Source organism: Labrus mixtus, chromosome 24 (assembly GCF_963584025.1).
Source record: "Labrus mixtus chromosome 24, fLabMix1.1, whole genome shotgun sequence".
Taxonomy (NCBI): domain Eukaryota; kingdom Metazoa; phylum Chordata; class Actinopteri; order Labriformes; family Labridae; genus Labrus; species Labrus mixtus.
The window spans coordinates 450,825-474,227 of NC_083635.1; the positions used below are offsets into that span (position 1 = coordinate 450,825).

The 23,403-nt window shown below is 43.1% G+C and overlaps 1 protein-coding gene across 4 annotated transcripts in view; it reads left to right on the forward strand.

Annotated features, from left to right (window-relative positions):
* LOC132959408 (vang-like protein 1) overlaps positions 1-21,887 on the forward strand; it is a 56,290-nt gene extending 34,403 nt beyond the window's left edge. For 3 of the 4 annotated variants that reach the window (XM_061032383.1, XM_061032384.1, XM_061032387.1), the window contains 6 exons: positions 558-989; positions 1,335-1,510; positions 14,523-14,683; positions 17,736-17,883; positions 18,230-18,464; positions 18,799-21,887. In XM_061032383.1, the coding sequence (XP_060888366.1) occupies positions 558-989; positions 1,335-1,510; positions 14,523-14,683; positions 17,736-17,883; positions 18,230-18,464; positions 18,799-19,059 (1,413 nt within the window). In that variant the 3' untranslated portion in view covers positions 19,060-21,887. The remainder of the gene's footprint in view (positions 1-557; positions 990-1,334; positions 1,511-14,522; positions 14,684-17,735; positions 17,884-18,229; positions 18,465-18,798) is intronic. The other variant, XM_061032385.1, reaches the window with a different exon arrangement.
* Positions 21,888-23,403: the final 1,516 nt, after the last annotated feature.

Genomic DNA, 23,403 nt, shown 5'->3' on the forward strand with positions numbered 1-23,403 from the left:
GTTTTTTTTTTTAGTTAGTTTAGTGCTTTTGCAGGACCTGCTGAAGTCACTGGGTGCATCTCTCAGTTCCCTTAATTACACCCCTTGCGTGCATCCTTTCCTCTGCTCTAAGTCCCTTCCACATGAGGAAATATACAGTCCATTTTTAGACATTTTTACTTTTTTTTTTAGCTTTATTTGCAGCATCGTTTGATCTTATGTGACATGACATAAACTCTCAACAATGCTGGATTGAACCAGATATTTAGCAGGATCACAGATAACACTCAATACTCGTTCAGAGCTTAATCTGCATTCACTCTGACTCAGGTGAGCAGGAAAAGGAATACAAGATGTGATTGAAGTATTTGGATGAGAGCTGGGCAGGTAAATTAGGATAGGGAAGCAGAGAATGTGGGAAAATGGTATCGACAATATCCCAATAGAGTGATTCTGCATTAGTGAATAAATCACAAAACAATCACATAATGATACATCACAATATGTGGCTGTGGCTCAGTGGTGGTCTGTTGTCTCTCTTTGAAATGTCCTTTTTAATGTCCTTTTTGTATCTGCAGGATGACAACTGGGGCGAGACCACCACGGCGGTCACGGGCACGTCGGAGCACAGCCTCTCTCAGGAGGACATCGTCCGCATCACCAAGGACCTGGAGGACAGCGTGGGTCTGGACTGCCGCCGTTACTTCACCCTGACCCTGGCGGTCCTCGTGGGCCTGCTGGTGTTCCTGACGCCCGTGGCCTTCCTGGCGATCCCACACCTCCTGTGGCAGGACAAGCTGCAGAGCTGCGGCACGGCCTGCGAGGGCCTCTACATCTCCGTGGCCTTCAAGCTGCTCATCCTGCTGCTGGCCGTGTGGGCGCTGTTCTTCAGGCCGCCGCGGGCCGGCCTCCCGCGCGTCTTTGTGTTCCGGGCGCTGCTCGCTGTGCTGGTGCTGCTCTTCGTGCTCTCCTATTGGCTGTTCTACGGAGTCAGAATACTCGACTCGCAGGTGAGCTAAGAGATGGGATTACAGACATGACATCTAAAATCTAAGATCTAAAATGGCTTGTATGCACATTCCAACTAAAAAAATCCATACATTTGTAATGCTTTTAGAGCTAAAAAAAACAAAAAAACAAATCACAACACGCAGACATTTTGTTTACTGTGTGAGACATCATTTAAAATCCCTTTTGGTTTCTCCATCAGAATAATTCTAGAAATTATTCATATGCTCTACATCTCATTTCTTTTTTATCCTGCAGGATCATTTCATGTTGTTTGTTTGTTTCCATATTTGTATCTCTACATATATATTTATATGGAAGACGCTTTACACCCTTTTTGTTCACAGGATGAGAACTACCAAGGCATCGTGCAGTATGCCGTGTCCCTGGTGGACGCCCTGCTCTTCATCCACTACCTGGCCATCGTCCTGTTGGAGCTCCGGCAGCTCCAGCCGTGCTTCTCTGTGTGCGTCACACGCTCCACAGACGGAGAGATCAGGCACTACAACCTGGGACAGCTCAGGTGAGACCAACACTTTCAAACCTCTTCCTTTTAGTTTGAGTATTAATTGTTTTTTTCTATTGCAAATAAAAGTGGCAGATAATGTTCAAGATGCGTCTCTTTGTTTTGATCATACAGAGAGATGTCTCTAAAGTCACATCACTGATGGAAGGCTAAATAATCAATAACCCTGAAAGTAAAAGAAGCCGCCAAACCTACAGGCTGGAAATGGGTTTTTTTTGCTGATTTTTTGTAATTGCCTACATTAGTTTTATAAAATGTACCTCATACAATGTCAATTTTAACTTGTTCATTAGAAACTTGAGATAATCCCTTGAAGATGCTGGGAACTGTAGTTGTTAGCAAACCTTATGCAAAGAGGGAAATGAAGTGGCTTTGTTGGTTTAGTGAATATTTCTGACTACAGATGCTGTTTGTTTAATAGTATCTTTAGCATCTGTGCTCATTGCAGTGAGTGGAACAATGTGGCTTGATGCCACACTTAAACAATCAATCAATCAATCAATCAATCAATCAACTTTTATTTGTATAGCGTCAACTCATAACAAGTGTTATCTCGAGACACTTTACAAGAAGCAGGTAAAAGACCTTACTTATTGCTATGTTACAAAGATCCGGCCTATCCATCATGAGCACTTTAGCAAAGCAGCAAAAGTTACAGTGGTAAGAAAAAACTGCCTTATTAAAAGGCAGAAATCTTCGGCCGGATCCCCGGCTCATGACGAAACAGTCTTCACAGGCCTAGACTGCGCCGGGCTTGGAAAGGGATAGGGGGAGAGATGGGATAAGATGCAGGAAGAGGGATAGAGAGCAAGGGGGTGGGGGGAGGTAGACCGTCCATCAGCAATCCGGTGGGGAGGGGGTGTGGGGGGTTGTTCTGGCAGGCCGCCAACCCACGATCCGGTGGGGAGGGGGTAGTGGTGGGGTGGGGGTTGTTCTGGCAAAAGCCGTCAACCGACGATCTTGAGGAGCCTAGGAGAGCTCAAGAGCTCCCAGGAAAGTAGGTGGTTAGTGACTGAGATTTATAGATAGATACATGCAGTAATATGATGTACTGTATATGCAGAGAGAGAGAGAGAGAGAGAGGAGCTCAGGGTGCCAGTTCCCCCGGTAGTCTAAGCCTATTGCAGCATAACTAAGAGCTGGTCTACACCAGCACCAGCCCTAACTATAAGATTTATCAAAAAGGAAAGTTTTAAGTCTAATCTTAAAAATACAGACTGTGTCTGCCTCCCGGACCCCGGCTGGAAGGCGGTTCCAGAGGAGAGGAGCCCGATAACTGAAGGCTTTACCCCCCATAGTACACTTGGAGACTGTAGGTACCACCAGCAGGCCTGCACTCCGGGACCGCAACGCTCTCGAGGGACAGTACGGTACTAGTAGCTCCTTAAGATAAGATGGTGCCTGGCCATTTAGAGCTTTGTAGGTGAGAAGAAGGATCTTGAATTCTATTCTAGACTGTATAGGGAGCCAGTGCAGAGAAGCCAGGACAGGAGTAATGTGGGCCCATTTCCTGGTTCTGGTCAGTACACGAGCTGCAGCATTCTGGACCCGTTGAAGAGTCTTTAGAGATTTGCCAGAGCACCCTGACAAAAGAGAGTTACAATAATCCAGTCTGGAGGTAACAAATGCATGAACTAGTTTTTCTGCATCACTTTGCGACAGGATATTCCTGATCTTGGATATATTACGAAGGTGAAAGTAGGCTGTTCTTGAAACTTGACTGATGTGAGAGCTACACAAAGATACTACAGCGACTGAACAGATTGAAACCAAAGGCCCTGTCACACCAAGGAGACTGTCAGCCGTCTGTGAGCGGTCATCGTCCTAGTTTTTGCGGTGTGTCCTGCTCCGTCGCTACCCGTCGGCCCCAGTTGGTCTTTTTTCAGCCGATTCCACATGTTGAATCGCGGTTGGAGGTAGGAATCTCTCTGATTGGCTGTTCAGCTAAGCGAAACAGGAGAGCCAGAGCACCAGAAGAAATAGTGAAGCACCTCTTCTTCTTGTTCTTGTTCCACTAATAAAAGACCAAGACCTGACAATGCGAGCGTCATTTTCTACTTTTTATCAGACATTATTCTCCATTAGAAGTTCCTATAATTCGAGTGTTGAGCAACAGCGGTGAGAAAATTGTCTCCTCGTATCACAACAACGGTTTATTTATCCGTGTTCTTCCTCGTCCTTTTCCGGTTTCCCCCTTTTTGGAATGATGATTACAGACTGCCGCTGCCTACTGGCATGGAGAGTTATTTCCTCTCACACATGAGCAGAAGGTACGTGGTGGTTTGCCGTTGGCTGTAGTTTTTGCGGTGTGTTCAGGTGCAACACAAAAAGGTGTTGTGTGACTCGGGGTGTAACAATATTTGTATTCCTAGGTTGCGGCGTCACTGTTGGAGGCATGCAGTCATACTGAATATACTAAAGATGGGAGAGGAGGGGAAGTTCTCCTCTGTCATTGACTACATCAAAAGGGTCTGGAAGCATTGAGATGATATTTACCAAGATGACCTCTGTGCAGGTAGATGTTGAAGACATTACAGGTGAAGAGAGATATGTAGATATGAGCAACCAGGGGATAGAGGAGGAGAAGGATAAGGGATGAAAGGGAGGGAAAAGAAAGGAGGTGTGGGCGAGATGAAGGCAGAGGGGAAGAAAGAAAGTGGGACACCTCAAGTGGAAGGGACAGGAAAGGAAGAGGGAAGTCACTGGTTACAAATTCAGAAATGAGAGGAAGGAACTCGTGCAGGATTGACTCAGGAAAATCAGGAAACTAAAGGATTGAGCCTGAAGGAAAAGATCAGCAATCCAAAGCCAAAAAAAGGGAGATTGAATGTTGAAGCAGAGATGGAAGAAAATGAAGAAGACGAGTAGACAAGGGATGGCTGATAGGGAGAGGAAACCGTGCCAAGAGAAAGAGGGAAAAAAAGGAGAGGGCGGGGAAGACTTCAGAGAGGAAAAGAGCTGCAGACAGAGGGAGGAGTACAGAGGGAAGACCCAGGAGAGCGAGTGCTACAGGAGGGGCTGAAAGAGAGAATAGAGAAGGAGGGATTAATAGTTAATGGGAGGGTAGTGTTGAAGAATCCTAAAATGTATGTGGGAATGAAAGGGAGGTGTGTGAAGGCTACAGCTCAGACTAGACCATCCAGGTTTTTATGACCTTATCGTCTCTGAGGGGAAACAGGATGATCCCATTTCTAACAGCTCCGCCCCCAGTCTTACATACACTCAAGCTTACAGGCAAATCATAAAAACTGAAAGATTTACACACCGGGACTCTTTTTTATGACAGGATGGATGAAACATAATCCTATATCTACTCTTCAAATGTTGACGTTTTACCTTCACAGGTGTAAAGTCTCATAATTCATTTTTCTGCATTATTTAAGAGCATGTCAGGGCAACTGCAGTTGAACTCAAGTTGGAAAAAATATCCAAACTGAACAAAACCATTTTTTTTGTACAAAAACTACTGTGTAGAAAACAATAGTATCATCTGCATACAGTTCAATAATACAGACCCAAAAGAGCTACAGGAAGAAATTTGGATGTCCTGTTGTGTATGAGGTGTTGAGGAACAATAAAAAGTGTTGGGATTTCTAGCTGCATAACAAAAAATATATATTTTTATATATTCAGCATCCGAAAAGGAAGATTAAGCTAACATTTGATTGATATTAGCTACAGCTAATCAAGGCTACCTGAAGTTTGAGGTTCAGATGTCAGAACAGGCAGAGAAGAACATAATGGCACACAGAAAACATGTGGAAATGTGGAGAATGTACTTGATAGGCTTGCAGGAGAAAGTCTGTTAAAATCAGAGAGCAAAATCAAAGTCTGTTTGCATTCACTAGTGCAGCTAACCTCCAAAAAGGAGTTTTTTTTAAATAGCGAAAGCACCAATAGAGATTTGAATGTTGGAAGAAGAGTGTCAGTCTCTTTAAGTGTCTGTGGTGTATGTGGTACAGTTTTAGTTCTAAAGAAAAGCAACTTTTTAAAACAAGTATAAATGCCCATTACACAGATACTAGATGTTTTGGGCCGACACTAACACACATATGTGGGGTAGTTTTGTTGTTTGTTTGCTAAAAGCTAATTAGACATTTTTATTCAGCGTTTTCTTGTTGGTACAGTATCTATCTACAATGATGTAAAGTCTCCTTATATAAGTCTAGATCTGTCTGGTTCTGAAGAATTTTATACAACTAGGCAGGTAAAAGATAAGTTAAAGGCAGGGTTGGTCATTTTCAAAAACTAGCTTGATTTTAAAAGTAGCATTCCCTCAGTGCTCCGTCTGCACCCCTCCCCTCTGTGCTCCCTCTAAAGCCACGCCCCCTCACTGACACGCACGAGCGCTGTTGGTCCAGAAGCGGACCTCATGCTTTGAGTTTGGGCTCATGCTCGCATGGAGTAGAGAGCGAGCGGGGAGACAGGGAGGCGTCTGATTGGTTCATCAGATTGGTACCTTGTGGCAGACATTGGTAGTTTTTACAGACTTACAAACTGATACAGATGATGAATTTTCTTTGTTCCTTTTTCAGAGAACATGAGTTATTAATTTCTGTCAGGACCTAAAGACAATTTCAACCAAAATCTTAAAAAGTGGATCTGGAGAAAATGACCAACCCTGCCTTTAACTAAAGAAATAAACAGCATAAATAATATTTATCATATTCATAATACCCTGACACTGCTTGTTGTTACTAATTCACTCATGCTGAAATAGTAAAGTGCTGCTAACCCCCCTCCCTGTCACCCGTTTTTCTAATACTTAATGTTCCTCTCTGTGTTTATTAAAGAGGATTAGCTCTCCCAGCAGAGCTTAAATGCATATTGTAAACCTGAAATCAACACACTGAAAGGTTTATTGATTCTGAAATGCTAGAAACAAGTCAGACGAGTGTGTGTTTCTGTGTATATTGGTGTGTTTGCCTCTTGCCTTGGGGGGCGTCGTCTTTTGTAAGCGGTGCCATTCATCCCTGCTTGGCCGGCCCAGCAGCAGGCCTGGCCTCACTCTGTTGTCCGTCTGTGGCTGTAAACACACAGCTAATTAGTGCTCCCTTCAGACTGGAGCATGGCATCTGGTCAGCCTGACACACATGCTGCCTGTGTGTGTGTGTGTGTGTGTGTGTGTGTGTGTGTGTGTGTGTGTGTGTGTGTGTGTGTGTGTGTGTGTGTGTGTGTGTGTGTGTGTGTGTGTGTGTGTGTGTGTGTGTGTGTGTGTGTGTGTGTGTGTGTGTGTGTGTGTGTGTGTGTGTGTGTGTGTGTGTGTGTGTGTGTGTGTGTGTGTGTGTGTGTGTGTGTGTGCGCATAATTACATCATATACATGCAAATGGAAGAATCATGCACATGTCGCCACAAACATGAACAAAACACCATCCAGTGATCTCTCAGCGACTGCTGCTCACATTCCTGTTTTTCTGGCATCCATCTCGTTCTCATCATAATGGAGACCCAGCCCGGGCCCCGGGGCCCTGAAGGCTCGTCCCTGTCTGCCTTGCCTTTGATGCCAATCTGAGGGCCAGAGGAAGCCTTTTTTTTTGTCTGCTTGTCAGACCGGACAGGCTGAATATGAATGCATTCCTTACAGAGTTGTTGTTGAGGGGGGGAGGGGGTTAAACACATTCACAGCTTGAGACTTCCCAGTTAACATTCCCGCCTCTGGTCAGTCATCAGCAAAGACATAAGAGACGACAGGTCAACTATCCTGCTCTCAAAGGCAGCTGTAGTTTTCTTTACTTCCTCTCAGACGCTGTAGTCCAGTGGAGCTGCGTCATGTTTGCTCAGTTGAATAATTGAAAGAAGTCAGGAAGTGGCAGGAACGCAGCATTTCAGAATCAGAATAAGATTTATTGTCCAGGTATGTTTACACACACAAAGAATTTAACTTCAGTGAACTGTGCTCTCTTATGTACAGGTACAACATTAAATATCAACAATAAACATAATAAGAAAAGACTAATATTTACAAGACTAAATATGAGAACAGTGCAGTGGTGAGTAGTGCAAAATATGCTGAAGTAACATGATAATAAGAAAAATGCAGTTATGTAACAGATGAGTCAATTAACATGTCAATTACAGCATTTATGTAACTGATCACTGAACAATGGTCCCTTCTGTTGTGGCTCTGAATTTCAAATTCAGTCGAGGTCTGTCTTTGTCACAACATTTGAAAAACATAGGAGGAGGTGGACCCAAGTGCAGAAACCAAAAATCTAATATTTATTAAAGGAAAAAGGCAAAACAAAAACTTACTAGAACAAAAAATCAGCAAAGATCAAAAACAGGGCGCCATGAGGAATCACAAGGAAGTGGAAAGACCATGACCAACATAGACTGAAAAACTTACATTCAACAATGAACAACAAGAGGGAAGGAACACAAGGATAACACTGAAGAAGAAGAATTTATACTTTATTGATCCCGCGAGGGGAAATTCGTTTTTACACTCTGTCTAGTAAACATGCTACACAAACATGAACTGAAATACACACACATGCACAAACAGGATCCTGTGGACATGCACTAATGGAGAGGTCTCAGAGTGAGGGGGCTGCCCTACGGCGGGTGCTCCTGGGCTTGTGGGGGGGGGGGGGGGTTGGGTGCCTTGCTCAGGGGCACCTTGGCAGTGCTCGGGAGGTGGCCTGGCACCTCTCCGGCTACCAGACCAATTTCTGGACTTGGTCCGTGCCGGGACTTGAACCGGCGACCTTCCGATTCCCAACCCAAGTCCCTACAGACTGAGCTACTGCCGCCCACTTTAGAAGACCAAACTAGGAAACATTAACACACAAGGGAAAGAAGCAACTCTAGGGAAGAAAAAGAAACTTAAAGAATCTAAAAACACAAAATACTCAACCAGATCGAATCATGACAGTCGTACTTAAACTTCATCAGAGGTGTCATCACACTCTGTTCTGAAACGAAAGCCCCCTTTCCTGCCTCAAAAAAAAGAATCATCCGTAAATACTTAGCAAGCGCATTGAAAAATGAAAACACGCCTACACACTGCTGTCTTATTCACAAAGTCTCCCTTGTTTGAAGTGGACATGACTTTGTTTTAAAGGTGAAAGATTGATGTCATCATCCCTGTCCAATCTATAGTGATCAAATTCAAGTGAGTTGTAATACAGAAAAAGTCATTGTGCTCATTCCACGTGCCCTTATCATTTATTACAACTTACTTATAATAAAGTTATAATAAGGAATTGAATTAGTTGATAGGGATGATGTAACATACACTCACACATTACAGAGCATGTGATGTGTTGCATAGAGAGTTTCAGTTTTCAACTCCTGTCCCTTATAATTAAAACGTTGAGCAGGTTTCATTAAACTCTTAAAGTATAATATTATATATGCATTTCTCCTCGTTTTAAGAATATGGATTTTCTTTTTTTTCTTTTTTTTGGGTGGGTCATTTTCTTTACAGATCAACATGAATACGCTCCCTATTTGTCTTTTCACAAGTTGCTCATTTTCTACCCAAACATCTGCATGTCATGTTGTTGCTGTCAGCTCGTATAAATGTGTTTTTTTTTTGTGTATATGCATGTTTCAATACAAACGGCTTTGTCACTATATGCATGCTTTGTTGTGAGAGAGAGGAACAGAAATCACAAAGGATCAGAAAACATGTGAGAGTGCTTTCACGAGCGGGTCAGAGATCACACTGTGATCCTCCTCTAGGGATAATAGGAAGCGCATGCTGCTTGCTAGCATGAGTTGTTGTTCCTGTATATTGAGTTAGCTCTCCGTGTGGCTCAGAGAATGACACAGGACACAGCGAGGGCTTATACACCAGAGGATACATCAACACACACACACATATTGAAAAAGGTCCGATGTTAAGCAGTAAAGTCATGTTGTGGCTCAGTTAACAGCTGTTAGCATCTGCTATCCTCTGTCAGCTAAAAGCAGGTCAGAGGAGCTGAGCTCTTGTGGCATCACATCAGAGTGTTAGTATACATCAAATCCTCTGAGTTTCTATGTTCTATAGAACTCGAGTCATAGGGACATATTTAAACCTTAATTCATTCACATGTTAAATATGTTAGCAGAAAGTGTCCTGATTGTACATGTAGCATACACACAGCAACATTAGCAACTCTTTATACTCGCCTGGTTTATACTTCTGGGTCTAATCCATGCCGTGTCTGCGTAGCTCTGCAATACTCCACCAACAAATTCCAGCTGGCAGAGCAATTTTGGTGCTAAGGCGTACATTTGATGCAGAAATCTAAACCAGGCTAAATTCAATTCACGACTCTTTTTCCTCTGTTTTGGTCTCCACCAACTTCAATATGCTACGTTAGTAGCTAGCTTGATTATTCTGTTTGCTATTTGTTTCTGATACGGTCACATATGATGATCATTGATAAGGTGACATTTTAATGAAGAACAACTGCCAATGGAGACAACAATGAACATAAATACAGGAATCACAAAAAGAACCATTTATCAGAATCTGTCATAAGTCATCAGCAACAAAGCGATCAAAAAGGTTCAATACGAGTTAGGTAAAACATCTACAGTCAGATATTTCTGCCTCCAGATCATTAAGGCGACCTTTAAAAACATTCAAGGAAACCAGCTCCCGAAGATTTAAAATATCTTGCAACCGATTCCGAGAAGAGGGAGCAGCATACTTGAACGCCCTTTTTCCTAATTCAATACGGGCTTTAAGATAAGATAAGATATACTTTATTCATCCCAGCAGGGAAATGTAGGTGTTCCAGCAGCCAGCATACATACAAACACACAACACAACACATACATACATACATATCCCACCCATACAAAGAAAAATGAGCCCACAATACAGTTTGATATATGCAACTCAGGCTAAAGTTTAAAAGTTTAAATGTCTTCTGTCCTTACTTAAAGGGGAGTCGTTATAAAGTGCAATTACAGTAAGTAAAAAAGTATTTTTAAATCTGTCCTTTTTGCAGCTTAGCTGCCGTAGCCTCCCACTAAAAACACTCTTTTGTTCACACACGAGATTGTGTAAGGGATGCATGTTATTGTCCATAATGTTCAACAGTTTCTGTATCATCCTTCTCCCCATCACCACCTCCAGGGGCTCCACAGCAGTCCCCAGCACAGAGCCAGCTCTCCTAATCAGCTGGTTAAGCTTTTTAGAGTCACAAGCCCTGATGCTGCTGCCCCAACAGACGGCTGCAAAGAAAATGGCACTTGCCACAACAGTCTGATAAAACATGATAACATTTTGCTACACACATTAAAAGACCTAAGCTTCCTCAAGAAGTAGAGTCTGCTCTGACCCTTCTTGTAGACAGCCTCTGTGTGGTGCTTCCAGTCCAGTTTATTGTTCATGTGCACCCCCAAGTATTTATAGCACTCCACCACCTGCTCCTCATCCCCAAGGATAGAGATGGTGCTTAGCTCAGGCCTGTCCCTCCTAAAGTCCACCACCATTTCCTTGGTCTTTGTTACATTTAACACCAGGTGGTTCTTCCCAATCCATGCAACAAAGTTATCCACCAGCATCCTGTATTCTGTCTCCTCTCCAGCACTGATACACCCGACTACCGCAGTATCGTCTGAGAACTTCTGTAAGTGACAAGCCTCAGAGTTATACTGGAAGTCTGAGGTGTATATTGTGAAGAGGAAAGGGGACAGCACAGTCCCCTGCGGCGCTCCTATGCCACTGACCGCCCGCTCAGACACAGACCTCCCCAGCCTCACAAACTGGTCTGTCAGTCAGGTAATCCATGATCCATGATGTTGTGGTGGTGTCTACCTGCATCAGCTCCAGCTTCTCACGTAGCAGTACTGGCTGTATGGTGTTAGAAGCACTTGAAAAATCAAAAAACATAATCCTCACAGTGCTATCAGACTTGTCTAGGTGAGAGTGGGCTCTGTGGAGTAGGTAGATGATGGTGTCCTCAACCCCCACCCTTGGGCAGTATGCAAACTGCAATGGGTCCAGGTAGCTGGTCACCTGTGGTCTCAGGTGGGCCAAGACCAGCCTCTCAAGTACCTTCATGATGTGCGATGTTAGGGCAACTGGTCTGTAGTCATTGAGGGCAGAGGGAGAGGGTTTCTTGGGGACCGGAACAAGGCAGGATGTTTTCCACAGCACTGGCACCCTCCCCTGGCTGAGGCCGAGGTTGAAAAGATGCTGTAGAATGCCACATAGCTGACCTGCGCAGGCTTTCAAAACCCTGGGGCTGATGCCATCTGGACCTGCTGCCTTGTTCTGGCCGAGTCTCTCGAGCTGCATTCTCACCTGGCTACTGGAGACAGACAGACAGGCCAGAGAAGTGTGGGGTAGGGGTGGGGCACGGTGGGGGTCAGAGCATGTTGGGGGGGCAGTGGGTGCCGTCCAGGTAACTTGCGGGGAGGGGGGGGGGCTTTGTGAGGGGGGAGGATGTAGGGTTTGTGTGGCTATCAGGGGCCGGGGAGGTAGCCAAAGGCCTCGTGCTGAACCTATTGAAGAACACGTTCATCTCATTGGCCCTTTCTTGACTACCTTCTGCCTGATTTCCTTTCACCTTGAAGCCGGTTATGGTTTTCATACCGTGCCACACATCCCTTATGGTGTTCTGCTGGAGCTTGCTCTCCAGCTTCCTCCTGTATGCCTCCTTGTTTTCTCTCAGCCTCACCCTCAACTCCCTCTGTACACTCTTCAGCAACTCACTGTCACCATCTGAATGCTTTCTTCTTTTTATTTAGCAGACATTTTAAATCCCTGGTGATCCAGGGTTAATTGTTTGCAAAGCACCTCACCTCCCTAGTAGGTACCACATTATAGACACAGAAGGAGATGTAGTCAGTTATACAGTCCATCATGGAGTCAATGTTATTCCCATGGGGTTCGCAGAGCACATCCCAGTCTGTAGCCTCAAAACAAAAATTGGTTTCCTGAGACCACCTCCTGACTGTCCTCGTGGTTACCGGTTGCCGCTGAACAATGGGTGTGTAGGTGGGACTAAGCAGAACCAGGTTATGGTCTGACCTACCAAGGGGAGGGAGGGCTGTGGATCTGTATGCATCCTGTATGTTTGCATACAGTAAATCCAGTGTTTTATTGTCTCTGGTAGGCATGATTAAAATCCCCAGAGATTGCAACGAAGGCATTTGGATGTTGTGTGAGTATTTTAGCAGAGACTGAGTTGATGATGTCACATGCTGTGTCGGCATCAGCTGACGGCGGTGTGTAAACAACAATGGCAACAGCACAGGTAAATTCACTCGGGAGATAGTATGGGCACAGACTAACGGCTAACAGTTCGATGTTAGGGGTGCAGATGCGCTCCTTTACATTAATGTGAGAAGGATGACACCATCGGTTATTCACAAGCAGAGCAAGCCCCCTTCCTCTGTTCTTACCGCTCAGCCTGAGATCCCGGTCAGCCCGTACAGTCATAAATCCATTCATTGTTGTGTTTGCGTCCGGAATATTCTCCTGCATCCATGTCTCGGTGAAACACATTAAACTGCATTCTCGGTATTCAAGCTGTGATCTTATGAGTGCTCCGAGTTCGTCCACCTTGTTCACCAGCGACCTCACATTCCCCATGACAATCGAGGGGATGCAGGGCTTGAACCTTCTCCTCCTTGCTTTCCTTATAACACCGGCTCTGCATCCTCGGCTTCTTCTCCTTAGCTCCTCTGGGATTTGGTGTCTCGTTCCCGTCAAAGGTTTGGAGAGCGCTAACAGCTGGTCGCGCGTGTAAACAATACCATTAGTATGTGTTGGCATACTGTCCCGACACGAAAACATATATAAAAACGGTAAAAACTAATAAAACTCGACTAAGCCACTTAGTGTCCATCTTGACTAACTCATAGGCTACGACAGGTGACTATGCAGGTGACTGCAACAGGCTGCCACTAGCGCGGCGCCATGACAACATGGGACGGTTAGAAGGTGTAAATCCTGCGATCTGGGATGGTAACTTCCATTACTTTTTTGAAGTATGTAGCTCTGTAGGTAGGATGGAAGCAGACCGAGAATACCCTTATAAATAAAAATATGCCAGTGGTTTAGTCTAGTTACACGATAACCGGTTTAATACTATTTAATGCTATAAGTATTGGGTTAGCTTTCTTTAGTTACTCATCATGTTAGACCCTGAAGTTGAACTGAATGATTATTTCTCTTGTGATTTAAACTCCTCAGAGAAAGAATGTTCACCCCCAGACTTCCAGGAAAACCGAGGTCGTATATTATAAAGGAGCAAATGATTTATGTCACACAACATGTGAAAACACCCCGTTCATGTACAATGGGATTAATGGTGCTGTGTTATGAAGGACAAGTCGAGGCGTGTTCTATTTTTTTTTTCCACAGTTTGAAAGTTCAGGATGTGGTGTAGAGCTCAGGCACACACCGGCCTCTCACTCTTTCTCGTTGTCTCGCTTCTTACTCTTTTCTCTTATCTCTCTGAAACGTGCTATAAATAAACTTGCCCTGCCTTAGCGTCTACAACCAACACAACATCACTTCAGATGGAATGTAGTCAGTTAACTATTGGACCCGTCCTCCGGTTGACCTTGCTCACCATTCAGTAAAGAGACTGGTCAGTTCGGTTCAGAAATACTGTTTTAAGTGCCTCTTTTCTCCTCAGTTTCATCAAGGATGTGTTAAAAAAAAGGCAGGCTATTTACTTGATGAATTCTAATTCTCCACATGAAACTGTTTCTCACCCGCTTCCAGCCAACTTTAGAAACTCTGTCTACTTATTTTCTCTCAGCAGATGAAGGTGTCTTTCCTCAAGAAATACAAGAAGGAGCAAGTTTTCAAAGAAAGCCAAGGAGGTCTTTGGGCTAATGCCTCTTGCTCTCGTTCTTCTTCTGTATTCAGGGAAGAAAGCTTGTTGAGTTACTGCAGGGATTTCCTCCTATTCTGTATCACCGGTGTGAAACGTCCTTTGGCTACCGTTTCTCACGTTCTTCTCTCCTTCTGGAAAGCTCTGGCTCTCACACCTGGATTCTACCTGAAGTGCTTTAACTCTGAACTCTTTCTTCTTCTCCTCTCTCCAGCATTCAGCGAGCAGCTCTGGCCATCCTGGAGCATTACTACTGCGACTTCCCGGTCCATAATCCTGCTCTGCTTTCTGCCTCCAAGTCCCGCGCTGCAAAGCACCTGGCTGGCCTCAAGGTCTACAACGTGGATGGTGAGTTCCCAGCAGGCACTGCTGACGGTGAGTGGGATGGTTTCTTCTTTTTCAGCTCCATGTTGTGTCTTGGTCTTTGTCTTTTGGTGTTTCTGTGTGGTGAAGTCTCTAAAGGTCCTTTTTCCTGCCTGATATTATAATTCTCACACTTTTTTAAAGATTTTAAGATAAGATTAAAGATCACACTTATTGATTCATTTGATTCTACTCTCTCTGAAAAATCGTAAAATACTCTTTTCTCTCACTTAGAGGTGTAGACATCTCAACTGAAAAAATACATCAAACCTATGTTCATATTTTTGGTTGAGTACTTATATTACCTCTAATATTTACAACAGTTATCAAAGTCCGAGAACTCCATCATTTAATAGTTGTAACAACATGTTTACCGTATCCATGGAAACACCAGATGCTACGTCAAACACCGCTAAATAATGAAGCGTGAGCTGCTACTAAAAGCTAGCGTATGTGCTGCTGTGATAAAAACGTCATGTAAATAAAATTTTGGATATATTAGCGCGTTGGTTATCATCCTCAGGTCGGTTTCGCCCGGTCGTCATGACTACTGTCAACTCAGAATTTGTTTTCATTGTTGCTGGGGGGGGAAGAAGCAGAGAGTGAATCACTTTCCCCGCCAGCCTCGACGTCGTCTTTTTGTTATTGTTATCTTTTTGTTTCGTTGATTGAACGCCCCCAGGTGGCTGAGTTTACATATCGGGGCTTTAAAGCAGTAAGCGTTCCCAGAGTTTTGAAACATGGGGAGATACTCTTTAGGTAACTTCCATCTTTTCATCTGACAGGATCTGCTGCTCTGATACAACATGCTTCACTGATTTAACATGATGCATTTGAAATGTATTCAGGCGGCCTACATGGTGACTGAGGAAAAAAACAAGCAACTGCTGAAAATGCAGGATCCCCTTAGAGTGCAACCTGGGCGTTGGTGTTGTTCTGAGAAAGCCAAGCATCTCAGTACTTGTAATTTTCGAGGTAAAAATCTTGATAATTCAGAAAAACAGAGCAAATGTTATTTTCTCATGTGATCTCACCATTAACCAACTCCATGTTTTATTTTGTAAAAGAAAAAAAAGTCAATATGCTGATGCAACAATAATGCAATACAGCTGCAACTCCAGCTTAAAGTACAGATCAGAATCAGAATCAGAATCGGGGTTTATTGCCAAGTACATTTACACATACAAGGAATTTGACTTGATGTATTGGTGCTAAACAATTAACAAGGAAATAAAGCAGAACTAACAACAACTTAAATAATACACTATAAGAAGATATTACAATATATAAAATAGAATTTAAAAATGTAATGCAATGAATCCATCATTCTTTTCTTCTCTATTTAAAGACTCTTCATTTGGTCACATTATATAACATATATATATATATAACACAATATATTTAATATACACTGGAAAACAAAACAAACAGGATACATTTGATAGAAAAACAGAAAAATCTCATTCCAGATGCTGGAATAAACTATTCTGTTTAAAAAAAAAAAATCATACATGATTGATAAATATATAAATATAAAATATTTAGTACAATATGTACTAAAGTTTCATCACACTCAAAGAGAAGTCATCTTCAGATATTCCACTTATAGTATAATAATAATGTCATAATGATCAGCACTGATAGAGAGTAAAGTTTGATTTGTTGTTGGACCCTCTGAACAGTCACTGCTGTGTTTGACTGTTCTCTCCTCTTTACTGTGTTTACATTAACAAGTCTTTAGAGCCAAACTCAAAGCCTACCTTTTGGACAGTAAGTAACGTTAACACTGCCCCCCCCCCCCCACCCCTCACAGCACGGCCTGTGTTCACTTCACTAAAGTTATCCTTAAATCTTCAGTCCTGTCAGACGAGGTGAAACACACACTCTTCACTGTGGATCCTCTCTTCACTCTCTGCATGCCTCAGGTTGTCTTGTGCTCAGCAGAATGTCACACAAACCCTCTATTACATTATCTCTCTCCCTGAAGTGTACTCCAGATTCATTTAAGAGCACTAACTTCACTCCCTCTTGTTTTGAAAAGTTAGAGGTGGAGAGGGCTGATAAATCAAAAACTATTACGCTCTATGTCCTGTCATTTCTCTCTCCTCTTTCATCTGCAGCAGCTGCTCAGGGACCTCTCTCTCTCTCTCTCTCTCTCTCTCTCTTTTTCTTTCTCTCTTTTTCTTTCTCTCTCTCTCTCTCTCTTTTTCTTTCTCTCTCTCTCTCTTTTTTCTCTCTCTCTCTTTTTCTTTCTCTCTCTCTTTTTCTTTCTCTCTCTCTCTTTTTCTTTCTCTCTCTCTCTCTCTCGTAATACCTAATCTGAAGTCAGGGACAGAGGATAATCGTTCCCTGATTAAAGAAGTGACTCCATCACAGCACGTCTAAATAGCTTCTTGTGATTTTATGACGCCAGACGAGCTATTTAGTCTTTGTATTGTTTTCTCCACAAAGCTTTAATTAAGAACAATGTAACCAAGGGAACGTGAAATACAAGCTACACTGTTTGTGTTTTTAGTTTGTAGAAAATGAACTCATGAAATGACACATATTAAGTTTTCTATAAATATATTTTTTAATTGTTATACAAATTTTCCTGCAATATAAACAAAAGGATATTCTAATATCGGCCGATATTATCTGCTGGCCGATTAATGGCTCGGGCTCTACTCCTAACATCTACAGCCAGAGCTGCTGTGTGCTGAACACTCCCTCCTCTCTGTCCATGAATAATTCTGTTCATGTTCGATCTGTGCCTCTTGTTAATAATTCAGCAGCTCTGCCGTCTTTTAACCCGCATTAACATCAGGCAGGGTTCATCAGCAGCAGCCTCCCATCCCCGATCCCCAAAAAACCAAACAGTGTTGAAGTAGCTGAAGACTCCACTTGGATTAGACAGCGAGGGGAAGAGAAAAGGGAATGTTAGAGTATCTGTGGTGCTAACATGAAGCAGCATCTTCCTCACATTGCACTTAATGTCATCACCAAAGTCTTCTTCAGGCTGTGATAAGAGAGACACTCACACACACATTAAACCACTTCCTGTCTGTGTTATCGTCCCATGCAGGTCCTGGGAACAACGCAGCAGCAGGCATGGCCCACTCTCAGTCCAGAGCCATGATCGCCGCTGCCGCACGCCGCAGAGACACGAGCCACAACGAGCTGTACTACGAGGAGGCGGAGCACGAGAGGCGCGTCCGGAAACGCAGAGCGCGGTAATACGAGAGACTAACTCACTTACATGGAGTTCTTTTTTTTTTTTAAACCATAAAATCAGAAATGATGGGGTTAAAAATGGGATATGAATCAATGTGAGGATAAAGCAGCCAGATACAGGAAGTAAGTCATGCTGTTGTGTGTGAAAAATCTTCAAAGTGTTGTCAGTGATGCTGTGTGACTGTAGAGAGAATGTAGTCCTCTCTTTTGATGCATTTTTTTTATTTAAGAAAAAAGAGAAAGAAAAGAAAATACGAAAAAAGCATTGGACATAAAAATTTGACAACAAGCATTTCCTATTCTTTTCTCTTTTCTTTTTTTCCTCTTCATTTTCCCCACCCTCAGCCTGGTGGTGGCAGTAGAGGAGGCCTTCACACATGTAAAGCGCATGCAGGAGGAGGAGCAGAAGAAGGCTCCGGGGGACGTGATGGACCCCCGAGAGGCGGCGCAGGCCATCTTCCCCTCCATGGCCCGGGCTCTGCAGAAGTACCTGAGGACCACCAAGCAGCAGCACTGCCACAGCATGGAGAGCATCCAGCAGCACCTCGCCTTCTGCATCACCAACAACATGACACCCAAGGTCAGGAAGGGTTTAATATAGTACTTATTCTCATCAACACAAACAGTGAGCCTGTTATTATTATTATTATTATTATTTTTTTTTTTTTTTTTTTATTATTATTATTTTTTTTTTTTATTATTATTGTTATTCTTATTATTCTTATTATTTTATTATTTTTTTTATTATTTACTTATTTCATTTATTTATTTTTTTTTGGGTGATAAGGTGAACAAAATGAAACAAGAATATATAGACATAACAGACATGACAACTAAAGCGAGAACAAATACACAAAGACAAAAAAATATATATATATATATATGAATGAATATTATTTATTTCTGCCTCCCAGGCGTTCCTGGAGAGCTACCTGTCCCCCGGTCCCACCCTGCAGTACAGCCGGGACCACTGGCTGTCCCGCCAGTGGACGCTCGTCAGCGAGGCGTCGGTCACCAGTGGCCTCAAAGACGGCTCCGTCTTCCTGCTCAAGTGTGCCGACTTCAGCCTGGTGGTGACGTCCAAGAAGATCCCGTACATCCAGATGTCCGAGGAGTACATCGACCCAAAGTCCCACAAGTTTGTCCTGCGCTTACAGTCTGAGACCTCCGTGTAGGACTTTCTTTTTTTACTACTCACACACCGCTTTGTTTGGGTTTGCAGATTTTTATTTCTCCTTTTTTTTATATATATATATATATATTATATATGAAGCTATACACAACACACATGTTTGAATATTTTGCTCTTTTTTACATTTTGTTTTGGATGAAAACAAGAAAAAGAAGGAAGTTGTTGAACTTGGACGTCCTGGACTTAGTTGTGTGCACATACAGTGTGTGTGTGTGTGTGTGTGTGTGTTTTTCAACGCGATCAGTCGTTAACTTTTGCAGCCAAACAAAGACGGGATTATTTCTCACTTTATCGTCTCCACCGCTCTTTTTCATTTCCATTGGACGGACAAACACATGAACCACTGAGCACTGTGCTGCTGTGACATGGATGTTTTTTATATTTGAAGCCTGATGGAGACACATGATAAATATCCTGCCTGTGTTGCCACAGCGCCTGCAGCGTCTCCTTCCAAACGAAATGGAATGCTCTTTTACATAAGAGACATGACTCAATTTTAAACGGACTTTGCATTAAATGCACATTTGATGTTTATGAATTGAAAGAAAACACCTAAAAAGGTGGACACACATCATCTCCTATGTGCAGCCAAAGTTGGACTCTTTGACCTCTCTCTGTGCGTGCACCATTCTTCCTCCAGGTGCAAAATCCCAAATATTTCCACTCCAGTTGGGAACACACATGCCATATTAAACCTGGGGATGAAACGCTGAATGATCTGGATCACAGGAGACGCTCAGAGGTGGATCACATGCCCTCAAACATTCGCCCCGCTTCATCGGTTCAGTAACCTTCTCAAGGCTCTCAAGTCTACAGCGAGCGCCTGATACGACGGGAAGGAGGAGCCACGGTGTCAGGAATAAAAAAATACTACTGATTACATCTGTGTGTTACAAAGAGTGAAGACATCATACTGTAAACTCTCATATTAAAGATGATATTAAAACATGCTAAAGCAGGCAGGTAGGGCTGCCGGATAGCCACGCCTAGTGCCCCATTTTATACATGTATACATTATACTTTTATTTCTTTTAGAGAGTCATGCAGTAATCACCACTTCATGAACTTCTCTTTTCACTTCCTTGAAGATTGAAGACGCACATTTTGACAGTTTTGTGAATCCGTGTAGAAAACAAGAAACCGGATGATGCTGTTATGTAATAATCTCTTAAAGTGTCAAACTGAAGTTTCATTCTGGGTCACTTCACCTGTTTGGAGAAAAAAAAAAGTTTCACCTGAGGATTAAAGGTGCACTACGGAGTTATGGTAGAGAAATGTACAGATTCTGTGGTATATGTTTATAACTCTATAAACAAACTGTCTTTAGAGAAAAATATGGTCCCTGGAACTGTTAGAAGATTATAATTAGAGAATTATATGTGAGAAGTTGTGTTGGGGGGCCTGCTCCTGGTAGCTTTTTCAGCTCCAAACAGTGTTCAGGGACCCCTTTTTCCTCTGAGTAAAGTTTGTGTATTCAGTTCAGAAAATATAGTATGGAATTGTTTCACTTCTCCAACTTTCAAATTTCACTACAAAATCTACAGAGTGCACCTTTAAGGTAGTCAAAAATGTGGATCATTTTCCACCTTGGTCATATTTTGAACACAAAACTGCTGTGAGCAAAAATCTGAAAACACAGAGTCCTGGGTGTGTGCTGATAAATCCATCACCACACACTTCAGCTGGAGGAATATTTGATTTGTTGTTAGAAAATTGTCTCATATGTGTTTTTGTGATTTAGACCGAGTGCAGGAGGGGGCTTGCAATTTTTGGTACAGATGATTAAAAAAAAACAAGGGACTACCCAAAACTGGGAACCTAGGACTTGTGTTTTTGTTTTTGTTGCTGTGGTATCGAAACAAGCATCAATGTCATTTACACTACATCAAGGTTTTAAAATCTGACTGAGAAAACAAGTTCTATATATTCAGACACTGAGCTCGATGAAGCCCTTATGTGAGCGTTTACAGTGTTGAGCGTCTTCTCTGAGGTCACACAGTGTTTGAACACATGATAATAAACAGATTTTTTGTCAGTGTCGAGCTGCAGCAGGGTGGAACCTCCTTCCCAACTGGACCGTCTGGTTTTCCTTCAACACGTCTCGCTTCTGTCGTCTGACAAACACTCGCTCACAGGGATCCCTCCACATCAGACACTCACAGGGAATTCTTTTTTCTTTCCCTGGATTAAAATCAGCTAATGTTGCAGAGCCAGAAGCTAAGCTAAAGGCACTAAAATGACATTTTCAACATCATGAGTGACTACTCTGTCCCTGCCTTAACATGGAAACAGAATCAAAAAGTCATACTTCATGAGGTGTGTTTGTGAGCAGTTGTCCACTACTGCCCCCTGGCTGCTTAACCCAGCATTGTCAGTGGTTTGCCTAAAGCAGCACCGTCATGTTTTCATACAAAAAGCATAAGAAATAAATCTTACACTGTAACTTTTCAACTGTTCAAATCTAATAGAAATGTCTTTAATTCAACACCTGTCATTTGGTACCTGCTGACAGATGAACTTTGACCCCGCTGTGACTGTGCCTCCTGTTTTTACACTGTATCTATTTATGTTAACAAGCATGTATGTGTGTGTATGTATGAAAGTGTGTTTTTGCCATTCCAGTTCACATGAGCAGCCTTCTCCCCCTCCCCTCCCGTCACAGAAACGCTCACAGTCCTGCGTCATGGTCTGGTTTATGTCGGGACAGCTTTACCAACATGACACAACATTTGCAATATAAGACATGTTCGTCTCACAGCGTAGACGTTTGTACAAAAAAATGAATAAACATTTTTATGAACATTTGTAAAACTGCTGTATGAGGCTCATATTTATCACAATGTGGGGTTTTTTTCTCAACTGAAACTTTATTAGGCTGAGTATTTTTTTTAACTTCACATGTGCCAAATGAGTGAGATTATTCTCAAATGTACCTTTTCATGAAATGTTTACACAAATCAGTGTCAGATGTCGGCAAAGAAGAAAAAAAAGTTTGTTTACAGTTTTCAGCATCTCAGTAATCCTGCAGGATGTTTGCCCGAAACTCCACCACAGGGGGCGCACATTTAGCTAATTGGTAGAGCAGGCGCCCCATGGTCAGGATGGACTCCTGATCCTGATACCCCCCCTCATGAAAATGTTCAACTTTTTTCAAGCCGAAATTTTTTCATGAAAATATTCAAATTTTGAAGCCAAAATTTTTACTAAACATACTAATAGTATTTTTATTACCTCTTACTCATCCCTCCAAACTAACTCCGTACATCTCTAGCCCCCCCCCCGCCCAACACTCTCCTCTGTCTTTGCCCATTACTCGTGCGGTCCAGCTGCGCGACATGCCACTTTTTTTTGGCCTTTATTTTCTTTCCCATGAAGCTCTCTGGTAATTGGCTCGCTGTCAGCCTGTCATGGTGGCGCAGCCAGGTTTAGTGGGTAAATGAATGTCAGTGTCGGCGTCCAGTGCTGAAAACAAACAAGCTCATCCCCTGCACAAGCACGGGGAAGGGGAGTCGTCCTGTCGGAACTGATCTGTCCTCGACTTAATCCCCCTCCCTGTTCCCCGCCTGGACCGGGACGAGGATGGATGGAGGAGGAAATGAGGTTGCATTTGCATCTAAATGGAATGTTTTTCTTCCCTTCCTATCTGTTTGGTAATGACTTTGGTTATGTGCACGTGGAGGCTCGTGTTGGAATCCTGAAGATATCTGTGAGTATCTTCAGAAATCCACACCTTAGAACTCTTTTCTTTTCTTCTGTCATGTTTAAATTGAGCCTGTCAAACCTTCACACCTCTATGTTCTCCTTTCTCTCACGGGATTACAGAAGTGTGTGTGTGAGTCCTCCTGCCCTCCTTTTAGTCAGCGTTCATGTAAAACACCATCACGCTTGACTCTGACAGGATTATGTAACCCTGAAGGCCATGCAGGAACACTTTTTTTTCCCCCTGAGGAGAAAGCGTGAAATGTCTTGTTGCCTCAGGTCACGTTTAAGTGCACATTACTGACCCGGATGTTCTCGTCTCTCAGCTTTAAGGCTTCTATATGAATCCCAGAGCGTGATATATAAACATCCTGTTTACACACTGCAGGGGAATCATCATTCATGCATGGCCTTGTGTTATTAATTCATGTCCAGGGTGTCCGCTCCTTATGCGGTTTGTAGAGCCCGATGTCTCACCTCGACTCCCTCACCCACGCCCCCCCCCCCCGACTCACTGTCCAGGTCCCCTCGCCCATTAGGAGGCTTAACGATGCTAAATTATTCACCGATGTTTGAATAATTCAAGGTGAAATCATTCGTCAGAGAGGCCAATCTGTTGTCTTGGGCC